The 22,564-nt window shown below is 34.3% G+C and overlaps 1 protein-coding gene across 1 annotated transcript; it reads right to left on the bottom strand.

Annotated features, from left to right (window-relative positions):
• Nucleotides 1–18,220: 18,220 nt before the first annotated feature.
• LOC133036881 (uncharacterized) lies at nucleotides 18,221–22,318 on the bottom strand. Its single transcript, XM_061113647.1, has 7 exons — nucleotides 22,060–22,318; nucleotides 21,673–21,939; nucleotides 21,049–21,248; nucleotides 19,686–19,797; nucleotides 19,167–19,313; nucleotides 18,924–19,037; nucleotides 18,221–18,360 (listed from the first exon to the last, which is right to left on the bottom strand). The coding sequence occupies exons 1-7, from the start codon at nucleotides 22,316–22,318 to the stop codon at nucleotides 18,221–18,223; spliced, it is 1,239 nt and encodes a 412-aa protein (XP_060969630.1).
• Nucleotides 22,319–22,564: the final 246 nt, after the last annotated feature.

The raw sequence follows: 22,564 nt of genomic DNA, 5'->3' as shown, positions 1-22,564 counted from the left end.
GGATACACTCGTGTGGTCCCCAGTTGCATGCGGGGTGGTCCCCGAGTACATGCGTGTGGTCCTTGGTTACATGCAGGGGGTCCCCGAGTATAGGCTCTAGGAAGGTGGTTGCAGCGTACCCTTGGTCGGGTCTTCAGCCCTCGTAGGTCTGTTGTCGCCGCTACTTGTACCTCCTTGCTCTCAGTCTACAGAAGGTGTGGTTGTATGCTCTTCCTTTGCACGCCTTGTCCTTTGCTTCCTCTCCTAATGTTATTCTTGTCATCATGCATTCACCTCTCTCCTTATCTTCACACCCCCCTAAAACACACTCACACAATGCACACATAACTCGTGATCGAGCCCCCTATCCCCTCACAACATGCCAAGCTCACCCCTTCCCCCTCACACAGCTCGCACACACGGCTCGAGTGCGAGGCCCCCATGGGATCGCATGTGAACCCCTTATCCCCTCGCTCCATGCCAAGCTGACCCCTTCCCCTTCACACGGCTCGCACACCCTACAACACTCACCCACGGCTCCTATGCGAGCCCCCATGCACTCGCTTCGATACTTCCCCGCACACCCAGGCACATGGCACCCATCCATACATGTATGGCCTCTCCTTTTACCCGCACTCTTGTCATTGGATCACTAAGGGACTAAACAACAAATAGCATTGGTGCTCCACCGTGGGTCGAACGGATGCTCCACCACTTGTATAAAGGCTCCATGTCTCACCCAAATTCCCTCCAGCTCACCCGACGACTCATTAGCTCGCATAATAGCCATGGGCTCGCACAACAGCCCATGGGCTCGCACAATAGCCATGGCTCACATACCAAGTTGTCACAATTAACCATTCTTAGTATTTTGGCCACAACTCTCTTGATATATATTGAAATTGGACGATTCAAGATGTGTTGGAGAGATGAGAAAGAGACCTTTGAATCTTATGCTTATAGCAAGATTCAATTCTAAACATATTACTACGAAAATCCTATTGTAACTTAGTAAGTTGATCTTACTAACTCTACTCATGAGTTGTTACAGGGTTGACTTTCGAGTTGTATGGATATAATCCGAGACTTGCAAGCATGGATTTCCAAGATTAGTGATCCTTAGGCCATATGCATTGACTTAGTCATTCTTCGACCGACTCTTACAGTTGATGTCTCTCGACCACTGGGACTAATTGTTGATTAATCTCAAAAATCAACTCTGTCAATTTTTTGGGTTAACACAATCGTAAGATCATAAGAAAGACTATTTTGATTATATATCACCCAGGTTTGAGTCCATATGCAGTGACAATTGCCCTATGAAGACTCACTTTTGCTACAGCTCTGGTGGGTTCCTTTAACCAAGCCACTGAATATGAGTTGTCAGCTCATTCTTCAACAGGCACATGGTCAGAGCCCTGGGCTCCTCCCACTGCTTGGGAGCTTATGGTTTCATGTTCTATTTCACTCCCCGGTGGGGTTTTTTACCCATCCCTCATAATACAACTTCAATATCAGTCACCGAAGAGTATTTATGTAATACCCTAAGGTTTAATAAGCAGATTAGCAACCCTAACTAGGTTAATTATGTATTAATGAGAAATTATATTATTATATGATTTAATATGTGAAACTATCATGATTTATTGCATTTTAAGACCCCGTTCATATGTCAGTGGCATTTTTGTAATTTTAACTCGAGATGGGTAAAATCGTAATTTTATGGTATAATATGTTTATGGACTATATTATTATATAGTATGTTTATTCTGTATTTCTGCAGGTATTTTCTAAAAAGTCAAAGCGTAATAGTCAGAATCAAGTATTTTAGGTCAAACCAATTTCGGGGCCCAAAATATATTTTCGGGATCTATTTATGGCATTTATGGGATAATGAGAAAATGTGAATTATGTTATATGTGTGTGTGAGTGAAATGACATGATTACCCCTTTTATGTGTATATGGTATTATGTGTGCCTTAGGGGCATTTTGGTCTTTTTGACCAATTAATCTACTTTCAACAAAATAGTTTTTTAGCCAAAATAAACCAACTTTCTAGGTTTTACCATCCTCAACTGCTCTCTCTCTCTCCCTCTCTCTATTTTGTTAGTTCAAACATAGTTTTAAAGGAAAAGGGCTTGAAATTGGCGTGGATTTTTCTTGCTTGGTGCTTGAGGACTTTGGGCAACTTGTTCTAAGTTCTAACCTATTTTACTTGTTTTAAATTCAGATTTTCAAGCTTCATAATTGAGTTTCTGAGAGTTCTTGGTATTCCTTGTTTATGGATGCATGTTGATGAGGTTCAAGGGAAATCTTGGTGATTATTGTGTGATTAATGTATTAGGGTTGTAGTTGATGCATTTAGATTAAATTGGAAGCTTTGGAGTGAGTTCTTGAGATTAAATTTTTGGGTATTGCTGTGAATATTTGAGTTGTGCTTTGAATGTTTGAAGGTTGGAATTTCAAGTTTGATGACATATGTAAAATAGTGATTGTGGGTGGTTGTGTAACATGCTTTAGATATGTTTTGCCTTTAATTTTGAGTTTTGTTTTTGGCTTAAAATTGTTGTTGATGTTAGATTAGGTTAGTTTCGATCAGAATTTTGGTTTATGCATGAGTATTGGATGTATTTTGGTGTATAAATGCTTGGAAAACACCTTAAATTGTTTGGGAAACTTGTTCGCAAGTAATGGTATTTTTGGGTAGAGTTTGGTGCATTTTTTGGTGCCTAAAGGTGAGTTTTTTTTGGGTTTTTAACCCAGGAGCCGCGGCATGGTCTTTGAGTGTCGCGGCCCGCTAGCGGTTTTTCAGGACAAAAAGTGTTAAAACTTGTTTTGACCATAACTTTTGACTCAAAACTCCATTTTAGACGTTCTTAGTATCGTTAGAAAGCTCATTTTGGGCTCTATATGTTAACCTATAAATCGAATTCAAATTACACTACTACAAGCCAAGCCTTTAGAGGCACTTTTTTTCAACATAATATTAAAGAACAGACGACATAGGGTGGGGAAGTTTTGGAAGGGATTTTGACACCATGTATGGTGTCGATCATTTTGAAATAACCGACGCCATAGGGTGTGATGGAAATAACCGACGCCAAAAGGGTTTATAATCCTATCCCAGCCCATCGTGTTCCTCATTCGACCAACCAACCCAGAAACCCCAAACCCTCTCTGCCAACCACCACGAAAAATTACCCCCTTTTTACCATTTTCTCACCATTTTAGCTCATTTTTGTTTCTAAATCTTCTATTTTTCATATCTAAATATACCTGAAAAGATCACATTTTTCTCATTTTTTAGGGTAAACCAAAGGTAGAGGTAGTGGTCGTGGTGGTTATACCTCTGGCCACCGTTTTTAGTGGAGAAAACATTGTATCTCAAGGTCTATTAAGGTATAAATCTAATTTCTACTAATTTTAGTAATGTACATTGCTTTATTTTTATTTTATAATTTTTTTTAGGGTTTTTCTATATTATTAAATATGTATTGTGTTGTATTAAATATGTATTGTGTGTGTATATATATTGTGAATGAGAAATGTGATATGTAGAAGAGTATTTTATATATTGTATATGTATATATTGAGTATTTTAAACTAATAGTTTTGTTAAATATTGTGAATGAGAATGAGATAAGAGAGTATTAAAATAAAAGTTTGGAAATTATTTTCTAAAAAATTAGTTTAGAAACAAAAGTTTAGAAATTAACTCTATTTTGTGTCAATTTTTTTCTATTTTCAATTTCTATTCATGTGTTTTTATTTTTTAGTAGCTTTTTATTTTTTTTTTATTTAAGCGTTTATATAATACAACCATGTTTTACCTGGGACTCGAACCTAGGACCTCCAACACACACACACACCCACCTATGGCCACTTGAGCTAGCCTCAAGTTGTTTTATTTTTTAGTAGCTAATAGATAATTACTTACAACTACTTAGCAAGTTACTAATTTTTATTCTATTCGTGTATTTTTATTAACTAGTTACTCATTAGTAACTAGTTAGTAATAAATTAACTAGTTAACTAGTTACTCATAAATTATATAACTAGTAAGTAGCCAAATAAAAAAAATTGTAATTTTGTAGTATTTCTTTATGTTGTAGGTTGTGAGGTCAATTTGCAAGGATATGACTTATTTGGTGTTAATCGGTTTCTAGCTAGCTCGAGGTATACATTCACTAAATTTTATTATAAATTAATTATGAATGTTTAGTAGAGTTTGAATATCTTAAATATTCATCCGTAGTGAAGTAGGTTCTGTAATATATTGTACTGCGCCGGATCAATGGGTGGAATAATATGCATGTTAGATGAGTTTGAATATCTTAAATATTCATCCGTAGTGAAGTAGGTTCTGTGAATACATGTACTGCAGTCAAATGGGTAGTAAATTTTTATATTGCTAAACGTTGTTGTGATTATTTTATATTGGTTTGAAATGTGTTTTGTTGTTATTAATAGGTTTGAATTTTTTGGAAACGTTCAATTAGAGCTGTTATGCTGCTGAAATTTTGGTAGAATTAAGATAATATTTGATTTTAATTTCTCTTAAACTTGGTTGTTATGATTTTATCGAAAGACAAGTACATAATTTTTGGTATAAGGTATGCTTTCTTTAACCTAGTACTTTTATAAGAATGTTTTTTTATATATTTAGATAATCCTTAAATACTTAGAGTAATTTTAGAATAATATTGATGTCATACATAGGATAGATATTGTTGAGTGCTAAGGATAGATATAATAAGCTATAAAAAAAAATACAAAAAAGGGTCTATTGGGATTTGAACTTGTAACCGAAAGGATAAATTAATAAGTCTTTACCAATATACCAAAATACAATATTTGTATAAATTTGCTACTATAAATTTTATTTAAATATTAGAAGAGATATAAAAGGAAATTAGTATTGCAATTTTTATTGTGGTAGAATTAACAAATACATTATAAACATTGATTCTAATACTTAAAATAAGAATTCTAGTTTATTTTAAGTAAAATAGCAAAATAAAACACAAAAAATTAAGTGAAAGGGGTGCATAACATGAATTTAGTATACAAAACAATATTTTTTTGAAAAATTGGTTGGCCAAACCGCTGTGGGTTGCGTAGAACGCAAAAATATACCCAAGTTCAAAAAAAAAAAAAATTGCCTCAAACGGACAACCGGATAAGAAATTATTAATGTTCAAAGTTTTCAAAAAATTTCATGCAAAGTTTAGCCCTTTCCTTACAAAAATATAATATACTACAAAAAGGATACTAGTATACTAAAAAAAAAAATTATAAAAATGATACTAATATACTACAAAAATAGAAACACATAATATAAAATATAAAATATTAATAAAAAGATAGCTAATATACAAACACTTAGAGTAACGTAGATGTGTATTTATTCAACTTTTCAATTAAATTTTTATTTATGGTTATTATATATAATTTATACTTAAGTTAATTATATTAATAATAAAATAATATATATAAATTATGCTAAAATACAAAATTGTAAAGCTGAAAAAAAACCATAAGAAGACCCTATGGCGTCGGTTATATGAAACAACCGACGCCATAGGGGTCCTTTGGCGTCGGTTGTTTTTAACCCTTTAGCGTCACCCGAAACAGCGTCGGTAGCGAATTTCGCCAATACCGACGCTAAAAGCCCTAAAAAACTGTTGGAAATTATTTTACCAGGATCTAGATTTACTAACAAGTATGTTGGATTAACAACCTAATATGAATTCTAAAACAATGAAAATAAACACATATAAAGTTAGAAAACCTTACAGTGGGTGCAGCGGAATATTATGACTCCTTCCGTTCAGATCTCTAGCCCTTGATTCCTTTCTGTAGCAGAGCATCACCAAGATTTGAACCTGGATCTTCTTTTCTCCTTCTTTGATGCAGAAATTCCATAGTCTTCCATATTATGATTGAGATACCACTTGATGTGTGTGGGCACTACTCATCTCACAAGGATTTCGAAATTTCTCTCTATTTTTCTCTCTTAATTTCGTGGCTTTTCATCCATATAATGATATGCAAGAGAAGAGAACAAGGGCTGCTATATATAGGGAGAAGGGAGAGCACAACTTTCCAAATAAACAGTTTCCTCTTTTACTGTGTAATTGATTAACTGCCTTATTTAGTGTGATTCACCACTTTCCTATTATAGCTAGGCTTTGATTAGCAATTACATGACAATTAAAAAATAAAAATAATAATTGGGAAACACAAAGGGAGTGCTCGGCCATGGAGGGAATATGGGCCTCACTTTGATTTTGCCGTTTCCTCAATTTTATTTTAATTTCTCCAAAAATGCCATTTTTCCAATTCTAATCATTTAAATGCCAAAACTAATTATTTAATAACTAAAATAGATTATTAAATAATATTGTCATTTAAAATAATTATTAATTAGACATACAAAGTCTCTCAATTAATAATTAAACCTAGAAACCCTTTTCTTTACGATTTCATCCTTAAACTGTGAGAATTCATAAAGTAGACATAGTCTAACTTTTAGAATTATAATTGATTAATTAAAATCAATTAACTGAGTCTTACAAGCAGTATGGCTTCAACTAGTATGGGGACCATGGGTCTATATAATCGAGCTTCCAATAAGTCGAACCGAATTTACCAAGTAAATTCCCTAACTTATTAATTCCTCATTGAATTCACACTTAGAACTTGGAATTGCACTCTCAGTCATATAGAAACGCTCTATATGTTCCACGATATAGACACGTCATTAGTTATCCATTGTTATAACCCTAATGTGATCAATGATCCTCTATATAGATGATTTACACTGTACAGGGATTAAATTACCGTAACACCCTACAATGTATTTTATCCTTAAAACACTTAACCTTGTATAAATGATATTTCACCTAAGTGAAATGAGATCTCCACCATTTATCTTCGTTTGGTTAAGCTCGAAGGAAATCATCCTTTACTTCTATTTGCCAAATAGAAGCTATAGATTCCATATTTACGTTAGCGCTCCCCCACTTTCTTATCTATTGACAATGGGATGGTCCAGCCCTAATCACTTAGAATAGCTAAGAAACCATGGTTAACAGTTCTAGCCTTTCTTAAGATTTTGATTAGGTCATCCATGAATCTAGTAATGATTTACATTAAGTATACAACCATTACATCATTCTGAAATTGTATTACCATAGAAAGAATTAGGCAACGACTAGTAACTAATCATCAACATGCAACTCGAAATTTCTGGGGAGGTAAGTTTGGATATAATTCAAAAATCAATTTAATGATCTTTGAACTGCATATCTACTAACTGTTTCTCCACCCCTATCAGTTCGCAAGATCTTTAACTATTTACCTTCACTATTGCTAGAAATTCATGAAATTTTTCAAACATTTCAAATTTCTTTTGCATAAGGTAAAATCTAGAGTGATCGTTTTAAGAATACAACGAAAACTCATATCCACCCCTGAATGTACATCCATCTGCGAATGAGATGAAATTACTTTCAGTGGATATAGGCATATTAACTCTTTGCAGAGAATGATCTTGTCAAAACCACTATGAACAAGATACAAATGCCTTAGATTTATAAAATATGTGGTTGTATCTTTTGATGACTTAAGTTTAGTTACATCAAAGAGTTCTTAGAATAGTGCAAGTGGATTCTGGTCACAGAATACTAAACTCATACAGTTTAAATCCATTGATAGAAAATGGTTATGAAACACTTGTGAAAGTGTAACTGTATAATTAGTAATTCTTTCTTGGACCACCACTACTAATCTAACTCTATGATTTGCCTATACAAGTAGGAGATATCTAAGATTGAGGATTTATATCATTTAGGGATAGAATTCCGGGAATATAATCATATGCGTCATCTAATTTCTTAAGAGAAAATAAGACTTTATATGATTTATAGACCATTCATCCAATGATATGTCATTAAGCTAATTCGAAATGAATAAGCTAAGAGGAATTAGGATAATTTCGTTTTAAATAAGAATCCAACGATGCTCCGATTAGCGAGAGTCAAAGTAATCTTATTTGTACAATCTTCTTGTTTCATATTGTAAAATACTAGTCTAAGGTGTCATCAATTGATGAACAGTTAGATGTTGCATATACAATATTTATCTTTCGAGATCTAACACTATTATGTTAGTCTAATGGTGAAAATCCATTAGGGATTTATCTCATTAGAAAAACAAATCAAGTTAGTCCAACAATGAAGATTCGAAATTAAACTACAATTTAATAACAGAAAATAACATGGTTCAATACAAATTCATACACAATTCAGAAATTATGAAGCACATAGCAAGTAGGAATGACAAGTGAAAATACTAAAACATACAATCCTAAATAATTTCCAAGGTTTTCAACAAACTGATATCAGTGTCCCGTTTAGGCGAGAGTCAAAGCTACCATCCATTGAATAGAGTTGTCAGCTCATCTAAAATGTCAAACATTCTAGCAACCTTTTATTCGATCAAGATGTGAATCCGCGTTGTCCCGTTTAGGCGAGAGTCAAGGCTATTCTATCTTATGAGCTTCCACCATTGTTTCATATTCTTGCAAGTCTTATATAGTCGCCACCATTAGGGTGATCATAAACTATATAAAAAACTTACAAGATTACTTATCTTTCGAGATTAAACGGTGCTAACTTGCTAATGAACGTTCCTCCATTAGGGAGGATTACTCACTAAAACAATAGCTATGTAAAACCAACAATGGATATCGAATATCCTTATAATAAAGCTCATTATTTAATGAAGGGTTGTATTTTCTTCTAATATTTATTTTAATCCATTTATTTTAAATATATATTTATTTAATTAAAGTTTCCAATTTAGAATGAAAAATTCCAAATATAAATTTTAATTTAATATTTATAAATTATACTTAGATGGATAAATAACGTGAATTATTTCCATCTTAGTAATAATTTCCATAAATATTTAGAAAATTATTCAATTTAAGTTGTTTCAAAATTAATTTGAATTAATTTACAACTCAAATTTAATTTTCTATAAATATATATTGCATTTTCGAAAATGCTTTAAAATAAAATAAAATAAATCCTGGAAAATTACTCTAATTTTATGTTGGCCCAAAATTAATAAAAATTAATTTTCAACAAAAAATATAATTTTCCTATTTAATTAAATATCTAAGAAAAATTTCAAATATTTAAGTATCATGATTAAAAAATCAACTTAAATATTAATTTTCTATTTAATTAAATACACTAGAAAAATACTTCAAGCAAAACAGATAATATCTATCTAGACTTTCATAGACTAATTAATCTAATTTCTAATTATAATATATTTTAGTTCATTTATTTTAATTAACCATCAAATGAAAAAGTCACTGATTTAAGTTGGTCCAAAATTAAATAAATAATTTTCAACTTTAATCTATTTTTCAAATAAAATTCGAAATTTCTACATTAAAGAAATGTAATTTCGAAATTTTGGGAAATGATTAATAAAATAAAATAAAATATATTCTGAAAATTATTCAAACTTAAGTTATTCTGAAATAAGATTCCAAACTTAAAATAATTTTCAACTTTAATTAAATAACATGAAAATAACAATATTAAAGTATCATGATGAAAATCAACTTAGATATTGAAATTTTCAATTTAATTAAATGTATTAAATTCAAGAAATAAATAATTAAGTAAAGAGGAAACTTAATTATTAATTCTACTTTAATACTAGGAAAATATACTAAACTTAGATTGTACCAAAATTAATTAGGAAACAATTAATTTCACAATCAATGATATTTTCCTATTTGATATTAGAAATAATAACTAGTACTAGAAATAACTATCTAGAATATATCATTGACTAAGTGTTTTTCTAAAATTAACTTTAAAATATTACATGAAAAATAAATTTCATATATTTTAAAAGTTAATTATGTTGCTAATTCAATTTTAATTAGGTTAGACTAATATAATTAACCTAATACAATTATTTAAATAAGGCAAATGGGCCTTCACAATTGGGGTAGTTCATGTGAGGGGGAGCTGGGTTCAGTATGTCGTACCCACTTCTATGGCCCCCAACTCTCACACAAGGCCCAAAAGAGAGGAATTTAACCTTAAAATAAACAATTGTTATTCATTGAATAAGCCTAAATCTAATTGGGCCTAAATAAATTTCCTTATGTCAAAATTTATTTTAGCAACCTAGTCCATTTACTTAGTAAAAACTTAAATGGGCTCCCTATATGTATCTAAGCCCAAAAGCAAACATATAGGCTCACACAGGTCAAATGATTTGGATGGACCCTATCATGTTACTAGGTTTACACAGATGAAAGAAGTACAAAATTTACCTGTTACAAATTATTTATAAGATCTATCGTCAATTGGACTATGATTAAAATCAGATCATTGGATCATGATCTGTCAACAAGTTAATCATAGCAATTTAGATCAGATAAATAATAGGTTTGTTAAAAAGAAGTTTTTGAATAAACAATATAAATAAACAAACATTGTCCATGTAACAGATGTGAATCAAGATATTAATATAATTAAATTATTATTCTTAAACTAACCAAATAAAGGAAACTAATTTTAAAATATCTAGGTTTATTTGAATCAAATTAAATTAAATATCTAATAAGATCAATGATTTGAAAGGAAAGAATCTTCAATATCACTTTCAGATCTTATAATTTAATAAAATAAACCAATTTTAAAATAGATTTGGTTAAATAATAATTACCATAATTATATGTCAAAATATCTCAAATTAAGCAATATTCAAATCTCTACAAAAATATCTATGTTATTTAAATATTTAAGATATGATTTATAAATTTCTAATAAGGAAAAAATGATATATATAGAAAAAATATCATTTTTATACTTATAATTTATAAATAATTAACTATTTAACAAAATAACAAATTTTTGAATTTGAAAAACATTATGGTAAGTATATCTATAAAAATATCTATGTTAATTTCAAATTTATTAATTATTTAATTTGACATATAAGATAATTTTAATAAAATATTTTAAATAAAAAGACAAAGCTATCTTTTAATTTAAAATATCTTAAATATCAAAATATCTAATCTTATAATTAAATAATAAATAAATATTAAAGAAGTTAACAAATTTTTAAATCTGACCATAATAGGAAATATTTAAAATTGGAAACATTCCAAAATAGAAATATTTAAAAATTGGAAAAATTCCAAATTGAAAATATTTAAAATTGGAAACATTTCAATTTAGAAATATTTAAAATAGGAAAAATGAATTTTGGGAAACAATCCCATGAAAAAATTGGATTTTTGGGGAAAAACCTCAAAAATTCGCAATTTGTGGGGAACTGCCAGGATAGGCTGCATGCAGCAACCATGATTTCCAATCTTCCAAAATTCATATCTTTCTCAATTTTTCTCGGAATCGAGTTCCGTAAAAACGAAAATTGCTCAATTTTTCACAAGGAATCCAAATAAAATATTTTCAAAAATTGAAAAAAATATTTTTTATGGAAAACGAAACTGTACAACATCAACATTCATCAAACAACACATAAACCAACATGAAGCCATCCAAATCAACACAGAAACATGCAATCATCGTTTTAATTCATATTAAATGAAAGTAAATCATTACCATGGCTCTGGTGCCAGTTGTTGGAAATTATTTTACCAGGATCTAGATTTACTAACAAGTATGTTGGATTAACAACCTAATATGAATTCTAAAACAATGAAAATAAACACATATAAAGTTAGAAAACCTTACAGTGGGTGCAGCGGAATATTATGACTCCTTCCTTTCAGATCTCTAGCCCTTGATTCCTTTCTGTAGCAGAGCATCACCAAGATCTGAACCTGGATCTTCTTTTCTCCTTCTTTGATGCAGAAATTCCATAGTCTTCCATACTATGATTGAGATACCACTTGATGTGTGTGGGCACTACTCATCTCACAAGGATTTCGAAATTTCTCTCTATTTTTCTCTCTTAATTTCGTGGCTTTTCATCCATATAATGATATGCAAGAGAAGAGAACAAGGGCTGCTATATATAGGGAGAAGGGAGAGCACAACTTTCCAAATAAACAGTTTCCTCTTTTACTGTGTAATTGATTAACTGCCTTATTTAGTGTGATTCACCACTTTCCTATTATAGCTAGGCTTTGATTAGCAATTACATGACAATTAAAAAATAAAAATAATAATTGGGAAACACAAAGGGAGTGCTCGGCCATGGAGGGAATATGGGCCTCACTTGGATTTTGCAGTTCCTCAATTTTATTTCAATTTCTCCAAAAATGCCATTTTTTCAATTCTAATCATTTAAATGCCAAAACTAATTATTTAATAACTAAAATAGATTATTAAATAATATTGTCATTTAAAATAATTATTAATTAGACATACAAAGTCTCTCAATTAATAATTAAACCTAGAAACCCTTTTCTTTACGATTTCATCCTTAAACTGGGAGAATTCATAAAGTAGACATATTCTAACTTTTAGAATTATAATTGATTAATTAAAATCAATTAACTGAGTCTTACAAGCAGTATGGCTTCAACTAGTATGGGGACCATGGGTCTATATAACCGAGCTTCCAATAAGTCGAACCGAATTTACCAAGTAAATTCCCTAACTTATTAATTCCTCATTGAATCCACACTTAGAACTTGGAATTGCACTCTCAGTCATATAGAAACGCTCTATATGTTCCACGATATAGACACGTCATTAGTTATCCATTGTTATAACCCTAATGTGATCAATGATCCTCTATATAGATGATTTACACTGTACAGGGATTAAATTACCGTAACACCGTACAATGTATTTTATCCTTAAAATACTTAACCCTGTATAAATGATATTTCACCTAAGTGAAATGAGATCTCCACCATTTATCTTCGTTTGGTTAAGCTCGAAGGAAATCATCCTTTACTTCTATTTGCCAAATAGAAGCTATAGATTCCATATTTACGTTAGCGCTCCCCCACTCAATTGCATTACCGTGTTCCCAAAATGTACGTATCTCCCTGATACAAAACTAGGCTTAACTAACAAATCAAAGAACACGAATAACACTCTTGAGATTGAGCCTAACCATATCAAGATTTCGATCATGTGATCTAGGATCAACAGTTGATATTGAATTGAATAGATATTACGGTAAATTTTAACATATCTAATCAAAGTTCAATATCGGTCCCTTCCGATGTATACTCCATACATCCGATACTGGTAAACTTTGCCAATGTCCTGGAAAGGACATAACACTTTTCCAAGGTGTAAGAATACCTATCGCTGATTATACCATGTCAGTCTAAATCCAGTGTTCTGACAAATCAGGGAATAAACTTTTGAACATATAATAAAGATTATATTCCACTGTGCTGACAACACTATAATCTTTAACCAACTTATATGTTCTGGACTTAAAAAGAATTCATACATTATATAAACATATAATCATGAAATAAATCATGTGAACCATGCAACATAAAATGTTATTTCTGATCTTTATTAATAAGTAAATCTAATTATATGAAATGAGTTTTATTTAGGGCATAAAACCCAACAAAAACCGCCTCTAAAGCCCAATTTTGTTGTAGTGTTATGTGTATATGTGAAAATAAATTTGAGATTAACCCTATTTATGAAATCTTAAGAATGTGTGACTAGGATAGTGCTTGCTCAGGAACACCTGGGGATTTGGAATCTCCACATACTTGGATTAATAGGTAAGATAGTAAACTAGCACATAGAGTTTGTACTCATGTATGTTATTATGTATATGTTATTTGAGAAACTGAGGTTAGAGTTATTAACCTAAATTTAGCGGTTATGTGATCTAAGGTTATTACCCAAGAATTTAAAGTGATTATGAATGTAATAATGTGTTGAATATGTTGATATAAAGAGTTATGCGCATAAGGCATAATTAGGTTAGAATCGGTAATCAGAACCGAGATAAATTAATCTAAGACCTTATTGTAAATAGATGTGTGAGAGTAACACGTAGGTCTATATCAAATAGACAATAGATGTAGTGGCATCAATGCTAAGTGATTTTAAAATTGATATTCATATTGTTGTTTTTACTCTATTGTTGGGCCTTGGCTCACATGTGCTCTATTGTGCAGGAAAGGGTGAATCTGTTATTGATCAACTAATGCCTTACCCTTCCCTGCATAGTAGAGCACTCGTGAGCCAAGCCCAACAAGACAATATAATTCGTAACAAATATATTATGCTCATCATACTATTTAAACAAATATGCCACTCACATATGTCTGTATGACACAAACCTGCATATCACACTGACATGCCTATTTATGTCTACGTGGTGCAGACCTATGTGTTGCGCTCACACATCTATTTAAATCTACATGACGTAGCCCCACGTGTTGCTCTAACACGTCTAAATACATTAAGGCCTTAGAATTGGTTCATCTCGGTTATGGTTACTGAGTCCAACCTGATTATGCCTTGAGCGCTTAATCCCTAAATCTCATTTCAATTAACATGTCATGGCATTTATACACATATATCACTAGGGTAATAACCCTAGGCTATTAGATCGTTCCTATTAGGGTATAAACCCTAATCCCGGTTACTAAACATTCATACATATCATTCTCAATATAAGTGCCACTGCACATACTCTACGTGCTTATCACTGTCTTACCTGTTGTCCAGCAATAGATAGAGATTCCGAATCCCCGGGTGCTCCTGATCAGGTGCCGGTAATCCTAGTCACACAAATCTGGGATAATTTACACTTAGGGTTAACCCCTAATTCCATACTCATAAAATTCAATCATGGCATTTAAAATTCAGATAACCACACAGAGCTCGGAAAGAGCTTTCCAACGATATAAAGAACTCCCAAATTGGAGTTAGGAATCAAAAGTTATGAATTTTTGAAATTCAACTCGAAACTGCCCAAAAACATGAGGGCGGGCCGCGGCATGCCCAAGTCATGCCACAGAACCTGGGATGAACCCCCAGGTATTAGCAGGGGCGGGCCGCGGCATGCTTTAGAGCATGCCGCGGCATCTGGGTTCCAAACCCAGAAACCAGCAAGCTTGAACACGATTTTTAGCAAGAAAATCCAATCTTTTCACCCTAAATTCTCAACCAAACTTTCAAATTAACAAATAGGATTACTAGCAATTAACAGATGCTCAAATAATGCACTTAGTGCATCAAAATCCCCATAACAATACCAAAAATCAGATTGCCTAAAACAACACAAATCTTGCTTAAACTTATCAAGATTTTGTTGGGTTTTATGCCCTAAATAAAACTCATTTCAATATAATCAGATTTACTTATTAATATAGATCAGAAATAACATTTAATGTTGCATGGTTCACATGATTTATTTCATGATTATATGTACATAATGTATAAATTCATCTGAAACCCTTTTCACATACTTGATCCTGTTTATTGTGCCGTCAACACATTGGAAAGTAAACATGACTATGTGAATAAAGTTTCCTAGATTAATCAGACACAGGGTTTTACTGATATGATAATCTACAACAGAGTTTACTTGCATTTGGAGAAGTGCTATGTTCTTTCCAGAGCATTAGTTAAAGTAAAGCTCAGGTTGGATGCATGGAGTATGCATCGGAAGGGACCGATATTGAACTTTGACTTAGATTCAATTAAACTTACCGTAAAATCTATTCAAGTCAATATCGCCTAGTTGATCCTAGATCAAATGTTCTTAATCCTGTTATGATTAGGCTCAATCTTGAAAGGCTATTCGTGTTCTTTGATTTGTTAGTTAAGCCTACTTTTAGGTCAGGGTGATACGTACATTTTGGGAACACGGTAGTGCAATTGAGTGGGAGCGCTAGCATAAACATGGAATCTATAGCTTCTATCTGGCGAATAGTAAGCAAAGGATGATCTCCTTCGAGCTTGACCAAACGAACATAAATGGTGGAGTACTCATTTCACATAAGCTGAAATATCATTTATACGGGGTCAAGTGTTTTAAGGAATAAATACACTGTAGGGTGTAACGGTAATTTAATCCCTTTACAGTGTAGATCATTCATATAGAGGATCATTGATCACATTAGGATTATAACAATGGATAACTAATGATGCATCTATATGGTGGAACATATAGAGCATTCTATTATACTGAGAGTGCAATTCTAAGTTCTATGCGTGGATTCAACGAAGAATTAATAAGTTAGTGAATTTTAGTGCTAAATTCTTGATCTACTTATTGGAAGCTCGGTTATATAGACCCATGGTCCCCCACTAGTTGAGATAATATTGCTTGTAAGACTCATGTAATTGGTTTTGATTAATCAATTATAATTCTCAAATTAGACTATGTCTATTTGTGAATTTTTCACTAAGTAAGGGCGAAATTGTAAAGAAAGAGTTTATAGGGGCATATTTGTTAATTATGATACTTTGTATTGTTCAATTGATAAATATGATAAATGACAATATTATTTAATAATTATTTATAGTTATTAAATAGTTAGAATTGGCATTTAAATGGTTGAATTAGAAAATTGGCGTTTTTGAGAAAATCAGATGCAGAAAAGATAAAACTGCAAAATTGCAAAAAGTGAGGCCCAAATCCACTATGCATGGCCCAGCCACTTATGTAGGCAATTTAATCTGATATTTTCATTATTTTAATGCCAAATAATTCAAACCTAACCCTAGTGGAATGCTATAAATAGATAGTGAAGGCTTCGGAAAAATAAGACTTTTCTTCTGACTTCTTCTGATTCAGAAAAACTGAGCCTTCTCTCTCCCTATCTTTAGCTGCTACTTCATCTTTCTTCTTCCTTTGAATTTCGAAAATCCTTAGTGATTAGAGTAGTGCCCACACACATCAAGTGATACCTCAATCATAGTGAGGAAGATCGTGAAGAAAGATCATCAGCAAAGGAGTTTCAGCATTAAAGATTCAGAGAAAGAGATCCAGGTTCAGATATTGATAATGCTCGCTACGTAAAGGAATCAAGGGCTAGATATCTGAACGGAAGGAGTCATTATATTCCGCTGCACCCAATGTAAGGTTTCCTAAACTTTATATGTGTTTAATTTATCGTTTTAGAAAGTTCTTATTTAGGATGTTAATAAACATACTTGTGAGTAGATCTAAGATCCTGGTAAAATAATTTCCAACAGATTTCAAGTTCAAGAACATGAACTTAAACCCAACACAAACCTATTAAAATCCATCAGCATAACACCACTTTAATATGAAATTCCAACATAGAAATATCATAAAATCTCTGCCCAAACTCAACAATAAAGCGTACAACAACACAAACTCAATTTCAACAAAAATCAACACCAATCAACTTAATATGCAACAAAGAACACTCAAAGCTTAAAAGAGCATGCTTTTCAATTCTACATTCAGCTACAAATTACAAATTGAAGAGTAGGGAGAAGAACTACCTCAAATTTAAACCACAATCAAGCTAAATTCCCAAATACCAATCTTAATCCAACTCCAATATCAAGCAATTCACACCAATTAAGTTTTGAAAATCTTGAGAGGGTTAGGGAGAGAAAGAGGATTCGGGTGAGAGGGAGAAGCCCCAGAAAAATTAGCTATTCGCTAAAAAAATCAATTTTTATTAAGTGTAACTCAAATATGATCAAATGACCATTTTGCCCCCAAGGCCTAAATTCACACATACACCCTCACAATGGTATTTAGTCATTTCATACTCAATTATTTTCCAAATAAATTTCAAATTATCACTTAACAAATAAAATGCCAACTAAATCAATCCCATTTGCATTTCGGGCCCAAACCCGGTTCGGCCTGAAATTCCCAATTGTGACTATATCGCGCCAACCTGTCAGAACACACCTGAAAAGATAACACAGGCATATTATATAATAATATAGTTCTATTAAGCACATAATTAAATTATTTTCATCATTTTACCCTTCTCGGGTCATAATTACTAAAATGCCCTTGGCTCACCAACGGGGTCTTACCATGTTATAAACCATACCAATTCACATATATTGAACTATATAATAATATAATTCCTCAAATATTCATAATTATCTAATTAGGGTTTTGCTAATCCATTTCCTAATTACAAGGTATTACAATTACCCCCTCCTTATAGAAATTTCATCCCGAAATTTACCTGAACAACTCCGGATATTTCTGCTGCATATCTGTCTCGAGTTCCTAGGTTGCCTCTTCCACTTTACTAGTCGTCCACAGTACTTTCCCCAGTGCCACTGTCTTGCTTCTCAAGACTTTCTCCCTTCTATCGAGTATTTGCACAGGTTGTTCCTCGTATGACAAGTCTAGCTGAAGTTCCAATACTTCATAACTCAGAAGCATTGAAACATGGAACACATCATGTACAGCTGCCAGCGCTGGGGGCATAGCCAACCTGTACGCTACTTGCCCTATCCTTTCAAGGATTTCAAAAGGTCCAATGAGCCTCGGGCTAAGCTTTCCTTTCTTCCCAAAGCGTTGAATGCCTTTCATCGGAGATATTCGGAGAAATACCTTGTCCCTGACCTGAAAATCAATATCTCGACGCTTCGGATTAGCATAACTTTTCTGTCTACTTTGAGCCGCAAGCATTCACGCTCTAATCTTGTCAATTGCCTCACTCATTCTCTGAACAGCTTCGGGACCCAAGAACTTTCTTTCACCCACTTCGTCCCAGTGAATGCGTGATCTACATTTCTTCCATATAAAAGTTCGTAAGGAGCCATCCCGATTGTTGCCTAATAGCTGTTATTGTAAGAGAACTCGATCAGGGGAAGGTATTTTACCCATGATCCCTCAAAGTCAAGCACACATGCCCGTAGCATGTCCTCTAAAATCTGAATGGTCCTCTCGGATTGCCCATCCGTCTGAGGATGAAAAGCTGTACTGAACTTTAACTGAGCACCCATAGCTTGATGCAGACTCTCCCAGAATCTTGATGTAAACTTCGAATCTATATCTGATTCAATGGACTTTGGGACACCATGAAGACGTACAATTTCTGTAACATACAAATCCGCATACTGATCGATGGAGAAATTCGTCCGAAAGGGTAAGAAGTGAGCTGACTTTGTAACCCTGTCCACTATGACCCACACAGAGTCAAATTGTCCAGTGGTTCTAGGCGTACCTACGACGAAGTCCATAGCAATGTCCTCCCATTTCCACTCTGGTATATTCAGTGGTTGCAGTAACCCTGCAGGTCGCTGGTGCTCAGCTTTCACTTGCTGACACGTAAGACAGTTTGCAACATATTCAGCAATGTCATTCTTCATGCCTGGCCACCAGAACATGGCTTTCAGGTCTTGATACATCTTTGATGACCCTGGATGAACAGAATAAGGAGTCGTATGAGACTCATTCATGATCTCTTTCTTGATGCTCTCATCCATGGGTACACAAACTCGATTCCCGAATCTCAACATTCCCGTTTCATCTACTGAGAAATCACTAGCCTTCCCAGCCGAAACCCTAGCTTGGGTTTTTATCAATTCTGAATCTTGCTTTTGTGCTTCTTTAATTCTCTCTAAAAGAGTGGATTGCAGAGTGATATTAGCCAATTGCTCCACAACCAATTCAATCTTAGCCCGAGTAATTTCATTTGCTAACGGTTGGGAGATTTTCTTCATAATACTCAAATGACTCTGACCTTTTCTACTCAAGGCGTCAACAACCACGTTGGCCTTACCAGGGTGATAAAGGATCTCACAGTCATAGTCCTTTACCAACTCTAGCCAGCGTCTCTGTCTCATATTCAAGTCCTTCTGGGTAAAGAAGTATTTCAGACTCTTATGATCAGTGTATATCTCACATATCTCGCCATAAAGGTAATACCGCCAAATCTTTAGCGCAAATACCACTGCTGCGAGTCCTAGATCGTGAGTTGGGTACCTCTGCTCGTACTCCTTTAACTGCCGAGAAGCATAAGCTATTACCTTTCCAGCCTGCATAAGCACACAGCCAAGACCCTGTCTCGAGGCATCACAATAAACCACAAACTTTTCCTTATCTGAAGGAAGAGTTTGTACTGGAGCGGTAATCAAGCGTTGCTTTAACTCCAGGAAACTTTTCTCACACCGATCAGTCCAAACAAACTTCTGGTTCTTTCGAGTCAACTCCGTTAAGGGTACAACTATCTTTGAAAAACCCTCAACGAATCGACGATAATAACCAGCTAAACCTAGAAAACTTCTGACCTCAGTAGCTGATTTCGGTGCTGGCCAATCCCGAACAGCTTCAACTTTGGCCGGATCCACCATGATCCCATCTTTATCCACTATGTGCCCCAAAAATGAGACACGAGATAACCAGAACTCACACTTCTTAAATTTAGCATAGAGCTTATGATCCCGTAATCTTTGCAAAACCGCTCTGAGATACAACTTATGCTCTTCTTCTGAATCGGAGTACACCAAAATATCATCAATAAACACAATCATGCACCTATCCAGGTAGTCTTTAAATACCCGATTCATCAAATCCATGAATGTCGCCGGGGCATTAGTGAGTCCAAAAGACATCACAAGGAATTCATAGTGTCCATACGGAGTACGGAACGCAGTTTTTGGGATATCTTCCTCTCGAATTCTCAGCTGATGATAGCCTGAGCGAAGATCGATCTTGGAAAAGACCGTCTTCCCTTTCAGTTGATCAAACAGATCATCAATCTGAGGTAAAGGATACTTGTTCTTAATGGTAAGCTTGTTCAACTCCCGGTAATCAATACACATTCGCAGGGTTCCATCTTTCTTCTTTACAAACAATACCGGAGCACCCCAAGGTGAGTAGCTCAGTCTGATGAATCCCAGATTCAATAACTCTTGCAATTGTATCTTCAATTCCTTCAACTCAGCTGGAGCCATTTGATACGGTGCCTTAGATACTGGATCCACTCCCGGAACCAATTCAATAACAAATTCAATTTCCTGGGTAGGTGGAAATTCCGGCAAGTCTTCTGGAAAGACATCATGGAACTCGCATACCAATCTCGTATTTTCAGGCCCTGATGTCACAGGTTGGCTGGTATCCACTGCAGTGACTATGAACCCCAGACAACCTCTACCCATCAGGTCCTTAGCTTTCAATAGTGTTATTCTCAGTATGCGTGCCCCCTGAACCTTACCCACGAACACCGCTGGGTTAGCACTATCAGGCTCAAACACTACCATCTTTCGTTTACAGTCAATTGTCGCTCCATACTTAGACAGAAAATCTATTCCCAGGATTATGTCAAAATCAAATAATTGTAAATCAATTAGATTGGCGGTCAACTCACAACCGTCAATCCAAAAAGACAAGGACCGAATCCACCTTGTGGATACTATTAGGTCTCCCGAGGGTAACAGGGTTCCGAACCCCAAAGCATAAATATCACATGGCTTATGAAAACTTTCTATCACTCTACTCGATACATAAGAATGAGTAGCTCCCAAATCAATCAACACAGTATAAGAAAAACCATTAATAGAGAACTAACCTATCACAACTGACGGACTAGCATCAGCGTCAACCTGAGTTATAGTGAAAAGTCGCCCCGAGTTCTGAGCAGTATTCTTCTTAGGCTCCTCTTTCTTGGCTTGGGGACAATCTCTGATAAAGTGGCCCACACTGGAAACATGCCTTGGCTCGACACTCACCAGGATGATGCTTCTTGCATTTAGGACACTCGGGATATGATCGGAATAAGGACTCGCGACCCTGACGGCCACCTCTGTTTCCCCGAAACTTTCTATTTCCCTCTGATCCTTTGGAAGCTTCAGCCTTCCGTTTGTGCTCAGGGTTGCCACTGTCGGTGCCCTTACTGATATTACCACTAGTAGGAGGATTTGATGTCGTGACGACATCCTTTGCAGCCTGCTCTTTCATTACTTGCTGCTCGGCCTCCTCAGCAATTAAGGCCAAGTCTACAACTCTCTTATACAGAGTGTCATGTGATGTGGTAATTTTCAAGTCCCGACTGATTGTAGCATTCAGTCCTTGAACATACTTCTATTTTTTGGTGAAATCTGTAGGCACCAGATCACCAGCAAATTTTGACAACCGATCAAACTCCAGAGTATACTCGGCCACAGACATCTTTCCCTGAGTCAACTTCACAAAATCTTCCTGATGTGAAGTCCTCACAGCAACATTATAAAACTTTCCCTCAAAAAGTTTCTTGAACTCTTCCCATGTCATCACACTGACATCTTGGGTCTGACCCACTATGTCCCACCAGACGCGGGCATGGTCTTGAAACATGAAGGCTGCACAATTCACCCTCTCAGTTCCCGTCACCCCCATATTATCGAGGATACGGGCAACAGTGCTCATCCACTAATCGACCTTAATAATATCAATACCTCCCAGAAAAGTCAGAGGTTGCAGCTTCACAAACCGCTCAAACACAGAGTCCCGGTGCGACATAATATACCCTTGGTTACCCACCACTGGCACAGGTGCTGGTGGTAGCCCTTGATCAACTGGGGCGGCCTGTTGCCTCAAACGTTGCAACTCTTCCCCTTGACGAAGTATGACACTTCGCATTTC

Source organism: Cannabis sativa, chromosome 4, assembly GCF_029168945.1.
Source record: "Cannabis sativa cultivar Pink pepper isolate KNU-18-1 chromosome 4, ASM2916894v1, whole genome shotgun sequence".
Lineage (NCBI taxonomy): Eukaryota > Viridiplantae > Streptophyta > Magnoliopsida > Rosales > Cannabaceae > Cannabis > Cannabis sativa.
Note: the sequence above shows the minus strand (reverse complement) of the source record. Positions and strands in the feature narration are given on the sequence as shown.